Source organism: Babylonia areolata, chromosome 4 (assembly GCF_041734735.1).
Source record: "Babylonia areolata isolate BAREFJ2019XMU chromosome 4, ASM4173473v1, whole genome shotgun sequence".
Taxonomy (NCBI): domain Eukaryota; kingdom Metazoa; phylum Mollusca; class Gastropoda; order Neogastropoda; family Buccinidae; genus Babylonia; species Babylonia areolata.
The window spans coordinates 10814943-10828777 of record NC_134879.1 but is presented as its reverse complement, the minus strand read 5'-3'; the positions used below and the strand labels follow the sequence as shown (position 1 = coordinate 10828777).

At 40.5% G+C, this 13835-nt stretch overlaps 1 protein-coding gene across 1 annotated transcript; it reads right to left on the bottom strand.

Moving 5' to 3' along the window:
* Window positions 1-4853: 4853 nt before the first annotated feature.
* On the bottom strand, window positions 4854-13582 carry LOC143281564 (cardiolipin synthase (CMP-forming)-like). The gene is made up of 7 exons (XM_076586795.1): window positions 12670-13582; window positions 11296-11433; window positions 10035-10164; window positions 8735-8820; window positions 8014-8082; window positions 7342-7433; window positions 4854-5846 (listed from the first exon to the last, which is right to left on the bottom strand). Exons 1-7 carry the CDS (start codon window positions 13189-13191, stop codon window positions 5747-5749), a joined length of 1137 nt encoding a protein of 378 aa, XP_076442910.1. The 5' UTR covers window positions 13192-13582; the 3' UTR covers window positions 4854-5746.
* Window positions 13583-13835: the final 253 nt, after the last annotated feature.

Below are 13835 nucleotides of genomic sequence, written 5' to 3'. Positions count from 1 at the left end.
CCTACTATTGTGTTGTACAAAGAACAAAGTGCTGAAAATTTCAAGTAATCATCAGAGTACAGCAGTCTAACAAGCATATCACAGACTGCTAACAAGACAAAAAAGGGAAGGACACTCAAAAAAACACCACAGTGATACATGAAGCAAAATAAGAACTACAGACGGGAATGACAGCTAAACCGTTCAACTTGGACTTCTGTCCCATGGGTTTGTGATGTCCATGGTTCAAACTGAAAGCAAGAGTCACCTAGCCACTGTGCACTCACACCAGTTTATTTCTTTGTCTCACATCTTTTGCTTAACTCACTCAGGACGACAAGTTTTCTTCCTTGCTTTTCCCCAGATGGCCCATTTGTAAGGGTTTGGAAAAAAATTACAAAAAATACAAAATACTGTGTAAGAAAATGAAACTTTCAGAACTGGTTTATTACGTGTTGAGCTATTACATATAAAAGAAATCAAATTTCTCATCTTATTTTTACAGTTTTGCCATATGTAGAAAATACTGCCAATTTTTCACCCCGAATCACCATACCCATGCTCGCTTTCTGCATTAAATTCGCTTTCTTTTTCGTCATCATCCACCTCTTCAATGTCTGACCCTTCAGTTTGTAGCATTTCAAGTACTTCGGCAACCCTAAAACATTGCTGTCACTGCCTTGTTCGCTTCACAACATTCTGAGAAGAGGCCGCTTTGCTTACAGGCTGGCACGCGAGCAGACGACCGGTCAGTGACTTTGTCAGCGTGTGTGCAAGACAGGCCACACATCCCAGACTAACCAATCATACTGTTCGATTGTGGAGTGATCCAGAATAGCGCACTCTGCTTGGCTAATCACAAAATCACGTGTACAGCGCATGATGGAATTTTACTTTCAGAGAATGCTATTCCATTCCTTCGTCCGAAACCGAATACGTTTTGTGTAGGAATGCGTGAGCATTCCTTCGTCCAGAAAGAGTTAAGTGATGGATTTGGTATTTATTTTCGCACATGTGATTGATAAGTTATATGAACACATGTCTGTACATGTAGGCATACACACAAAGATGCAAATACATTTTTTTTAACTTGTTAATATAAATCATTTTCCTGTTTACTGAAAATATGTACACAAATCTGTAATGATGAGAACAACCGATCTGGTCTGAGAGAACTGTGACAGCTGATAAGGATGCACTGCTGATTTCCTTTTGTTTAATGGATGTGACAAATCTATGGCATGTACATAAATACACATAAATTATGTAAATGATGCTGCATGGAGATGTCCAAGGATTACTCTCTCAGACTGACATAAATTTCATGACCTGCTACAACCCTCAATCCACCATATGTGCCCACATGTACGTGGAAGATGAAATATGCACTTTAACCTTGACTGTACTTGGTTATTTTCCCACTTATCCATATTTTGTGGGTCTCACAGACCCACACTCGCTAAAGAAGGAATCCAGAGCTTACCCCCTATTCATACATCGTGGGTCTGACAGACCCATACAAATTAATGTGGGCTTTTCCAACTTCAATAGACTGAGCAACACGTTCCTGTCATCAGATCTTTTCCCACCCCTCTTCCGGCCAATCAATAGCAGCCTCTGTATGTCTGTGTCTGTGTGTGGCAGCCTCTGTATATGTGTGTGTGTGTATGTGTGGCAGCCTCTGTATATATATATATATATATATATATATATATATATTTGTGTGTGTGTGTGTGTATTTGTGTGCGTGCGCGAGCGTGTAAGTATACACGTCAGGAGAGCTCTGTGCGCGCGCGCATGTGTGTGTGTGTTCGTGTGTGTGTAGAGGATGAGGTATGTGTGTGTTTGCATGTGTACTGTAGGAGCAACGGAATATTGGAATGTGCGGGTGTACACACACACACACACACACACACACACGCACGCACGCACGCACACACACATATATATATATATGTCATCGTCAGGAAAAGGGATAGGCAAGATGTACGTGTAACAAAGACCATGTGCGGCGCCGAGTGTTGGACAGACCATCGCCTTGTAGTCTCGAAGCTGAATATTCGAATCCAGCCCAAGAGACGCCCCCAAGGCCAGAAGGCTCCAAAACGGCTTAACATCGCTAAGCTGAAAAACATCACCATCAAACAGTCCTTTGTGGAGCTGCTGGAAGATCGTCTGGAATCCGCCTCTCTGGACAACCAGAATGTGGAGTCTGACTGGAGGACCCTGCGTGAGCTGATCTATAGTACAGCTTCAGAGACCCTGGGACCCATGACCAGAAAGCACAAAGACTGGTTTGATGAAAACTGTGATGAAATCAAGCAGCTTCTGGATGAGAAACGCCGTCTGCATCAAGCCTACCTCAGCAACCCAAAGTCCACATCAAAAAAGGATGCGTACGATGCCATCCGCAGGACTGTTCAGCAAAAGTTACGCCAGATGCAGGATAAGTGGCTGAGTGACAAAGCTGATGAGATCCAGGGATATGCTGACAGGCACGATATGAAGAGGTTCTATGATGCCTTAAAAGAAGTCTACGGCCCCACATCCTCAGGATCATCCCCCCTCCTCAGTGCAGATGGGAATACCTTGATCACCGAGGAGGAGAAAATTATCGAACGCTGGGCTGAGCACTTCAACAGTGTCTTAAATCGCCCTTCCTTCATAAATGATGAAGCCATAGACCGTCTCCCACAAGTCCCCATCAACGAAACACTGGACGATCTGCCAACACCTCTTGAGACCCAGAAAGCAATCCATCTGCTATCCAGTGGCAAAGCACCTGGCTCAGACTCCATACCAGCAGAGGTCTACAACGATGGAGGCACTGTGCTGACTGAGAAGCTCCATCAGCTGTACTCACTCATGTGGAAAGAAGAGATGATCCCCCAGGATTTCAAAGATGCATCTATCATTCACTTGTACAAGCGAAAGGGGAACCGGCAAGCCTGTGATAACCATCGGGGCATTTCCTTGCTCTCCATCGCAGGCAAGATACTTGCCAGGATCCTACTAAACCGCCTCACAGCACACCTTGACCAAGGTCATTTGCCTGAGAGCCAATGTGGATTCCGGAAAGAGCGCGGAACCACCGACATGGTGTTTGCTGCAAGGCAGCTGCAAGAGAAATGTCAGGAGCAAAATGCTGCTCTGTTCTCCACCTATGTCAACCTCACCAAGGCCTTCGACACCGTGAGTAGAGAGGGACTGTGGAAGATCATGGCCAAGTACGGATGCCCTACCAGCCGCCGTGGCGAAGTGGTTAGCGTCGCGGACTGACGGCTGGGAGGACGCGGGTTCGAATCCCAGCGGAGGTGGGTTTTTCGGCCCGTGGCCGGCTCCTACCCAGAGTTGAGTGTGCTGTGGGCTTAAATGGGGAGACTGGGACCACACAGTCGAGTGTCATCCACTTCAAGGATGCGTCTTTGGGTGTGTTGCTCTAATTACCTGACCAACACTGCAAGTGTCTGTATCTCTCGGGCCTGGTTAACGCCGGGATATCATTATGACAGGAAGCGTAGAGTACAGCCTTGTCACGCAGTCCCAAACCAAAATGGACCTCCATAGCAACATCGTCATCATCATCGTCATCCTCCTCCCCCTTCATCGTCATCAATATAAACAAAATAGTCTCAAAGTCTGTGACCTTTCATGCCCTGCTCTCATGGTGACCTCAGTTTCGATACCCCTCCACTTCCGTGCTTTGGGTGAGTCCTGTCAATGTCGTCAGTGTCGGCAGATTCATGGGGGGGCTGTTGTTTGAAAGACGTGGTGGCGGTCTCCACTCTGGGAGAGACGCTCGCTCAGTCTGGCTCCGCGACTAAGCCATTATTGTCGTTAGTAGGGGGCTTAGTAGGTGGTGTCCTAAGTACGTTAAAACAGAACAGGCACCACTGAACACCACTGAAGTGACTCAGCAGCAGTGCAGGGTCTCCTCTGGTGTGTGGCCTCCAGGCGACCTAACATCGATGGTTCCCTGTGGACTGCCGACGCTGGGACTGCGACGGATGAACCCGGGTGTGGCCGTGTATGGGGGAATCTAAATGAGCGGCGTGGGAGTAATGCCACTGAAACGGCGCAGATGATGGGGCAGCAAAACAAAAAAACAAACAAAAAAAAAAAGTACGGATGCCCTCGGAAATTTATTTCCTTGGTCAGCCAATTCCATGCAGGCATGCAGGCTCGAGTCCAGGACAATGGCGAAACATCTGCTCCTTTTGCTGTCACAAATGGTGTCAAGCAAGGCTGCGTCCTGGCTCCAACGCTGTTCAGCCTCATGTTCTCTGCAATGCTTACTGATGCCTTCAGAGATGGCGATGTTGGAATCGACCTAAAGTATCGAACAGATGGCAAGCTAACTTGATGGCAATTAATAAACTTGATAATCATCAAAATATGACTTGCCTGAGGCAATGACACCGGTAGCCTGCTGTACTGTTGTGTTCTCCGTGAGAGCCGGATGCGATGTGCCAGCCAACTACAGAAGCAGTGAGGTAGCCTATGTGTCATCAGTCATGTACGCACAATCACTTCGTTCCACGTAGTACAAAGGGATTATTGGTTTGTTCCCTTCTTTTGCGAGTATGGGTCTGAGAGACCCACGAATTACGAATAAGGGTACTTAGTGTTTTCTCTTCTTTGGGGAGTATGGGTCTGTAAGACCCACAACGTAGGAATGCAGGTAAAAATTTTCACAATTACGTAACTGATTAACTAATCAGTTAAAGTGTACATTAATTTACTAAAATGATGCATATGTTGTGACAACAAAAGTCATGAAATTTCAAATTAATCGGACACCAAATATATTTTAAAGGCATTTTTTAAGGCAAAAATGGGTCTGTCAGACCCACAAAGTACGGTGAAGGTTAAAGATACTATAATCCATGTCATCATTTGGAAGAATATGTGAACTCAAACATATCCAGCATGCATTGCCCTTGAAAACAGACGACAGCTGCCTGAACAGTCATGAAAAAAGGGTCCCATACTGTAAAAGATAAATCTCCCGTAGAGTTAAGTGAATTTGAAAGTGGCAGCCAACAAATGCAGATGATAATGACATCATCAAAATGACATATAAGTTTAGACAATAATGTGGAAAACAGGTAGGCAAGAACAGGTATACATACATACATAGCACTGAGAGAGGCACAGAGAGAGAGAGAGGGAAAGTGCATGCTTGTGCATATGTGTGTATGCATGGAAACATTGATTTTGTATGAATAACATACATTTCTATAGGTTAGCAAATCACTCCAACACTCCAAAATAGCATCAGTAATATCTCTGCAACTGAAGCTTCACTCACCCAGTTTGTCAAATAGAAAAACAATACCCCACAAATCAACAATCAATCAACCACTTCAAAACAAAAACAATGTAGTGAATGAACTGTTAACACTGAATTGAGCCATAGCCATTCCTCATCTCTAGGAAAATTCCTTGACTCATTCCTTGTGTGATGATCACCAAACATTATTCAAACACAGCTTCACAGATTTTCTATGTGGTAAAAAGATCATCTTGATCAAAGTTCTCTTTCTTTTACACAACACACGCAACATATTACCAAACATACAAGCATTTCTATATGGCACACAACTGTACAATAACACTTCTGTACATGTAAATATATGCAAAGATAAACATTCAGTCTCTGTTTTTTGTCCAAATGCATGACCAGACTTGCATGATTTCAAAGCACACAACACTCCCAACTGCCTTCCTCCTCTCAAACATTCACACTAAACACTGTACACTTTCTCTACAGTTCTTTCTGGTCTTTTTCCAGGAGCGTCACATACTTCTTCCAAGACCACAAGTAATCGGCTCCAGACAAAAACGTTGTGGCACCTGTTGTCCACCTGCAACAAATAAGGGACCCTGTTTTATTATAAACCATATTCACCAAATCATTAACATCACCTGGAAAAAAACAAACCCTCTTTTCATAAACATCACAAAGGAAAAACCTGTTTCCCCCTCTTTTTTTGTTTTTTTGTTCTGCAAATTAAAACAAAACCAACACACAAAAAACAAAACAAAAGAAACAAAAGAACAGATGCCAAAGTTAGACACTGCATTAACATTCTATTATCTACCAGCTTATTCCAGCATCAAATATTGGTGTTCCTGCACTTCAAAGTTTATCAACACATGTCAATAACAAAACAAAATGAAACACTGTGTTTCAAATATTATGAACCGTCCTTTTCACCACAGCATGGCTGTATATACAATCCAAAAGCTTGGCCTCAAGATTTTTCAGAGTACATTTTGCAACAGGTATGAACTAATGCACTTTTATTATAACAGTATTACTTCTATTGGTTTTGGACATTTTCTACAAACCTGATATTGGGTCTTACTACCCTAAAACATTAAATATCTATTCCAAAACCCAACCAGATTGGTGAACGGTGGATGGAAAATCTGAAAATATGAAAAGTACCGGCCTAACAGTGGTCGAAAAATGCTTCACACCCTTCACAAAAACACACATTAAGTAGGATGCATACATGTACATGACTTGTGCAAAAAACAAAATTTCTTCTTTGCTTGTAGGCTGCAACTCATGTTCACATGTATGTACATGAATGGGATTTTACGAGTATGACCGTTTTTACCCCACAATGTAGGCAGCCATACTCTGTTTTGGGGGTAAAAAACAAAACATAAATAAACCAAAATACAAATCAAAAGACAACCCTTCACTCTTCCCCCCAAAAAGGACTGATCCAACTGAATCATGACATGCTTCCTCCCTTTTCGCACACACTGCCTTTTCTCTTCCGTCTTTCACAAAACATTGGAATTTCTGCACAATCTAAAATGAGTGGAAGAAATGATGTGTCAAAGCCAATTAATCAACAAACCACTTTGTTTTACAAACTACTTCTGTTACTAAGTAGAGAAGAAAAGGCCTTGGTTCCCTCGCTCTCTGAAACTGACCCCAAATAAAATGCATAACACAGAAAAAAGTCTGCATTCAGATTTTGATGCTGCAATCACCACTTTTTCTTCTTTTTTTCTTCTCTTCTTTCAGCTGCATGACTTTAACCCACTGCCAGTACAGTCAATGTTTGCTTCATCAGTGTTATCAACTGCTCACTGATTCAACATTCCAGTTTGCTGTAGTTCCTTGACTGAAGCAACAAACCCACTCGAAAATTGGTCACTAAAGAGCAGTCATTGCACTGACCATTGTGCCAAATCAGTTAAGAAATATGAACATGCATAGTGGTCTCGTACAGACAGACACTGTGAATCCTGTATACAGCCCCCAAGAGACTAACATATTAGGTAATCAACCTAACTGCAACCACTGGATCAATCTTTTACAAGTGCAAAACTGCTTACCATAATACTTGCAAAAGGACATGATCCACAAAGCCAAACACAGGAGCTGCCAAGGAAAAGGCTACCAAAGACAGCTGCAGTCCAGTGTTCACCTGAAACATAAGGGTTGCCATTACCGTTCAGAATAAATGGAAACTCTTGACGTTTGAAGACCTTGCCTTAAAAAAAGAAAAAGAAAATAAATAAATCCACTGAATTTTTTCCCCCAAAACAGATCAACCCTGGAGAAGTGGATAATTATTTTAATCTTTTGCTGAGGATTTTTCACGTAACTGCTTATATACACACATACACTCTGTTGATCACATTCCTTTGGCAAGCAGTAGCTATCGGTACCCTCAGACTGCTGAGATTCTTATGCTTGTTGAAAAATGTCAATCTATTTACTAGTCTCTGTAGACATGAAAATGGTGATTTTGCTTGATTTTCACATGGAAGTGCCAAGTGAATTCATTTTTCTCCATTTCTTCTTATGCTTATATTAAGACATTAAGTTGATTAACCTCATTATCAACAGCCACTAGATAACTTCACAGAATATAAACCCAACTAAAATGTCTTTTGTGGACATTTTGTAACACAAATAAATGCCAGTGCATCTGAAAAGCTCAAATGCATCAATGCAAATGTGCATTCCTTCCGCCCTTTCCACAGTAAATAACCAAGTCCTACCTTGCTGATGAATGTTGGTGCCAAACTGACTGTTGCATGGGAAATATCAAAGTAACGAGACATGGTGATCTGAAAACACAGTAAGATGCATTCACAACAAAGTCAAGAAAAACAGAAAAAGGTGAAACAGTCCTTCAGAAAAGTTGAATCACACAAATGAGGAGCTGCAGTGGATTTTTATTTTCAATGAAATCAAAATACAGATTGTAATGTAGATGGATGGATAGATAGATAAGGTAGATATTCATATATTCATTGTTGGAGGGAGTTAACTGCCCCTAAAGAAACTTTATCTCCCCAGCTACCTTATATGCTGGAAGAACTGTATGCAAAATCAGCAGTCAGTAGGCGTTCACTCAGGGGTTACTCTGTTTGTGTACACATGGAGAATACCAAAACAATCATGAAAAATCTAACATGATCTGTTCATTAAAGTATGGCTGCCCAAAATGTTTACTGGCTGGGTGAAATCTTCATATACATGGAATAAAAACTCACATAAATGAGTTATTAGCTTAATATGAGAGTGGCAGCCATTTAGTATAAAATATAGTGACACATACACATGTATAAATGTACACCAATATGTTGTAATTATGCTCATTAATAATAATACATATGTAACTGTTGTCTTAGAGTATATCACATCATAATGACTACTGCTGGCTCAGTAACTGACCAAACACACACACACACACATATTACACTTTTGTCAACTCACCGGTGGAGGCAGTGACTTGTATCTAATGTAGAAACCACCTGCTATCAAGGAGACATCACGGAAAACGATCAAACCGGTGAGGGGCACTGCAAGGGAAAAAAAGAATATGATTGGATCAGTAAGCTGAAAAAAAATGTCAGTAAGCAGACAAATGAGAGAGAGAGAGAGAGAGAGAGAGAGAGAGAGAGAGAGATTCAGATTCAGATGGTTTAATATGTTTCGGCCATAGACATACATGCACATCTGGAAGGGGAAGAAGGATGGGGGAAGAGGGATGGAGAAGAGTGAGTGGGTAATCCAACTGTGAGACAGACAGAGAGACAAAGAGAGAGAGGGGGGGGGGTGGGGGGGGGGGTATGCATTGATATTCAAACTTCCTTGCAACAAAGAAAAGTAGTGTTTCTGGACTTGGTGAAAAGTTCTGCTAGTGTCTGAAGCTGATATAGCTAACACTGTGATGCAGTATTACCAGTGTGACTGACTGTGTAGTGAACTAATCAAAACCAGCAACGAACACAAACTTCTCACAAAGAAATACACCCACTGACCTCAACTTTGCTTACAAACAATGCACAGGTACACAGACATCCCAGAACAGGACTGTTCAGTAATGAAACATGTACAACAAAGAATACAAAGAATATTTTTAAAATGTAGGATTGCTTAGGAGTCAATTGTCTGTCAAGATGAACATCTGAAAAACTTTTTTTTTGTTTTTGGTTTGAATGAAAGCATTTTTTTTCAAATGCTTAACATCACCATTTCCTGTTCTAAAGCAAGGTGATGTTAGAAATAAACAGAAAATCAGCAGTAAAAATTAATTAACATTACAATTAATGTATGCTGAAACTAAGTAAGTTGTAATACCTCTTTCCAAGACAGATGTGTTTGTCAGTTTGTATTACAGAATTCATATTTTTGCAGAAAATAACATCTGACAGGGAGTGTTTTAATTTTTTGCTTTACAAGTACTCAAGATCATACAAATAACACCTATCTTAACTGGAAATTTTACAATTGTCATAATGACATGATCAAAAGACACATACTCACAGACAGCCATAAATATCTTAAAAGTTAAACATATGCTAATAGAAAAAAACCCACAAAAAAACAGGAAAACATTGACAATACCAGAGTACACATGTATACAAATCTACCTCAAAGACATTAAACAGAAAATGAAATAAAATGTGCATAAAAACACACTCCCAAACTTGTTCTTATGCTCAAGCACAGTTACAATTATACTGAAATACAGCTGCAAAATGTGTTGCTCTTGCTGCATGTTTTAACTTACGAGGAATAAGTCCAACAGATGTCAAACTGACTGTCAGAATTGTCACCAGGAGTTTGTCAGCCAAAGGATCTAATGCAGATCCTAAAGCTGAAGTCTGATTTGGAAAGTTCCGGGCAATGTATCCATCCAGCTGAAAATAAGGAGACAGTTTTTCAGAGCTTGTGTTTGTACAAATGGATTAATTCTTGTCAAGAATAACATAATCAAGGCAAATTCATGAATGCTAAGTCCTTTCATCACTGTCAGAATTGCAGCCTGTGCACTCTTGCCCACTTGGGGGAGGTTTTATCTCAATAGCAGTGATTTTCAGATGATTAAAAAATGAGTGTTACTCACTCATATATTGTCTCATCTATCAATGTTTACAATGATCATTCTAAATATTTTTGCCAGGATTAACACTTGCCAAGTAGTGAAACAAGACTTCCTAGGCATAACAATTACACACACACACAAAAAAAAAAGAAGAAAAAAAAGCACCTGAAATGCTCAGACCGCACTGAGACATTGTCAGTAAATCACCCCTCAGTCTATCAAGAGTTGTGTCTATCAAGCTTTTCCTCCATGTCCACACTTTCAGTACGAAGGTCAAACCACCACTGTGATGAACTGGTAGGGTGAAACGAGTTTTTAAACAACAACAACAAACTGCACTGATCAGCTTTTAAGCATATATATTTACATAAATTTTTCAGTCTGAAAGGCAAGAAGGTCACATCTAAACTTCCACCCCTACTGTAAAGAAAAAGGGGTCATTCAATTTGTTGTTGTTGTTGTCTTTTTCATCTACTGCTAAAAACTGTTGGTTATTTTCAGTGAGTAAAAACTAAAAGCAAAGACATTAGCCTTAGGGGAGGGGGTGTATGCTGGGTATGTTCTTGTTTCCATAACCCACAGAACACTGACATTGATAACAGGATCTTAATATACATATTTGATCTTCTGCATGCATATACACATGATGGGGGTTCAGGCACTAGCAGGTCTGCACATATGCTGACCCGGGAGATCGGAAAAATCTCCACCCTTTACCCATTAGGTACCGTTACCAAGATTAAAATGTGGGACCCTAAGAGTCAGATTGAAAGTCCAACACTGTAATCACTCAGATATTGCGCCCATCAATTAAAGCACTGGCTTTTTTTTTTCCACTTCTAACAATCATACTCCAAGATAATCTTTTTTCTTCAAAAACTTTTCATTATCTTTAAAAAGTTCACAATACTGTAAAATTAAATGGTAAAACAGGAATCCAACAAACCATATCAGAGATGCCTGCAAATGTGAAGATGCCAAGTGCTGGTCCAAAGCTTTCACAAACCACCAAGTAACCAAGCAGTGGAGCAGAAGCCATTCGCAAAGTGGTGAGCAGGTTTGGAATGGTTTTGATGTTTTCTTTCTGTGGAAGAAAATCAATAAAATTACAAAGCAGTTACCATCATGATGCAGGTGCAGACCATGTTGACTGAATCAAACCAATCAGTACAGAATGCTATGGCAGTGATCAAAGGTAGGTGCAAGCTTCCTAAATCTAATGAGTAACCTGAAGCCATTATGATGATCTCCTCATGAACTACCAATGCAGGAACTACTGAAGTAATGTGATCTATTACAGTACATCAAGTAATGGAGTACTTAAAAAAGACATGGAGAACAAACATGGGACTACTTCTGTACTAGTAAAAATCATAATTCAGAAAGCCAGAAAGATGAGTACTAACATTAACAGATATATTTCTATCTCTACTCAACAGAAATGTACATACTACATCATAAAAAACAAGTTCTGTCCAATTTATTCAATTCAGTTTAGAACTAAAACTGGACATTTGTGTCAATGACATGTGATAAAATGGGTAAGGAGTAGGATTTGATTACCACCTGGTTGATGTAACTGAGTTTTCTATTTTCTTTGTAGACAAGCAATTTTTGTATTCTAACATGGCAGAATGTCTGAGGAGAATCTTCTGAATAAGCATGTGGGATGAAAGCTGCATAACATTTTGTGTTTTGTACAGTCATAAAGTCTTAGTCATCTGTGTTTTCAGTCTTTGCAGTACCTGGTGGAGACCAGGGTGTTTTTTTTTAAATCTAAAAGATTATCATTGATACATGCCTGCTGTGCTATATGTGTCTTCAGTCCCTTCCTGTGATGGGTGCTTGCATATTTCAAATGGCTGGTGGCAAGCTGAGGTTGTGAATTCAAACAAGGGTGATGGTGGTATCTGGTATATTATAAATGTATGCAAGTGTAGATCTTCCTCAACTGCTCTGCCCATGGGATTGTTATCTGCATTGGTTTCTTTTAGTAGTCTGTATCACCTTAATTGAGTGTTAACATTAAACCTGAACCAGTGATTGTACCTGGTTGATTGCAAGCAATATTCTTCCCAGCGTTTATACAAATGAGTTTTTAAAATGTTTGTCCTGTCGATTTCAACAGTGGACGGCAATAATGTTTTCTCCTGGTCTGACCTGTGCACACTGTGTCTGTGCATAGGTCAGGCATCTGCTTCCATCCATCCATCAAAAAAAGAAAAAAAAAAAGAAAAAAAGTTGATGTGAACTGAGATGCATCCTTGAAACTCAAAAAGGCAATAATATATGTATATATATTTGATTTGTTAAAGTATACCTTTTCTGGCCCCTCGCTTCTGCAGGTCGCTCTGTCATGCGTTTTTTCTTCACTTGAGCTTATATTTGAGTGACCAGATGAAAACCCGTTTTTGTGTCGTGTTGAAACAGACTGAGTTTCACTTTCACTTTGGTCTGGTGGCGTTCGCAAACATAGCATCCGACAACGCACTGTGCGTTTCTTCCAGAAATTGTTTTTGTTTGGGAACACGTATCTATTCAATAAAGCTGAAGTGGAGGACGGTCGAGAGAACTGAGCTGAACTGAATACCGTCCCTGGTGGTTGTTCACAACTGACAACACGAGCATGAGCGTGAAAACGCCGGCCTATTTGGCCAGCAAAGGTCACATTTAATCTTCCTATGGCTGCAACGACAGGAGCATCTTTGCACTGAAAGCATGCTTCCGAGTATGAAATGATGTGAAACTTTCTAGTGCAATGCGGATAACTTCGCGAGTTGAACACAAGTTTACACAGCAGACGAGAAGGGCAGCCCCAAACGCTCCTCGTGGAGGCTGCCATTTTCACCTCTCACATCTAAATCTCTAAACAAATTTATTCTTTGACAGTTGGAATATCCATGCTATACATATGCACAATTTAATGTACAGAGTACTATAACAAAAATATGTGATCAAACTGAACCAATAAATAGAAATTCTACGAACAGGTTAAATCTCACATCCTTTTGCTTTATGACACTGAGACACTATCTTTGGCCAAACTCCACTTCTGTCAAATAATTTTGAGAAGCAAACGTCTCCAGTGGTCGGAGACCACATATGGAAGAAAAGGCAAGAAACAGCCACTAACAGACAAACAGTCATTAAAATAAATCAAGTATGTAACATGTGGTATTGTCGTGTAACTTGGCACATAAAAGATATTTACTATATCCACATAAACACATGAATCCCCGCCTTAACTTCGTATCGTCTGCTAGGCCGCTTTACATTCGAACGCCACCGCAAGTCTCTGGCGTAGGAACATAAGTAGTTTAGAGACTACACTTATGTATGCTTTTCTCACATACACCTGTCATGAATTTCATCCGCTAATCCGAAATAGAAGCATGAAATATACTTTTAGGTACTTTAATGTTTTGTTTTACAACTAATCGAAAAGTTTTCCTGTTGCTATTTTACAGGCTAATTTTCGCTGGGACG

What these genes read in the sequence shown, in the direction of transcription:
- LOC143281564 (XM_076586795.1), bottom strand. Translation starts at nt 13,191, where the DNA reads ATGGCAGCCTCCACGAGGAGCGTTTGGGGCTGCCCTTCTCGTCTGCTG. An exon ending in ACAAGTCACTGCCTCCACCG is followed by an intron (nt 8,083 to 8,734) that starts GTGAGTTGACAA and finishes CTGTGTTTTCAG; the next exon opens with ATCACCATGTCTCGTTACTT. An exon ending in GTCCTTTTGCAAGTATTATG is followed by an intron (nt 5,847 to 7,341) that starts GTAAGCAGTTTT and finishes TATTTGTTGCAG; the next exon opens with GTGGACAACAGGTGCCACAA.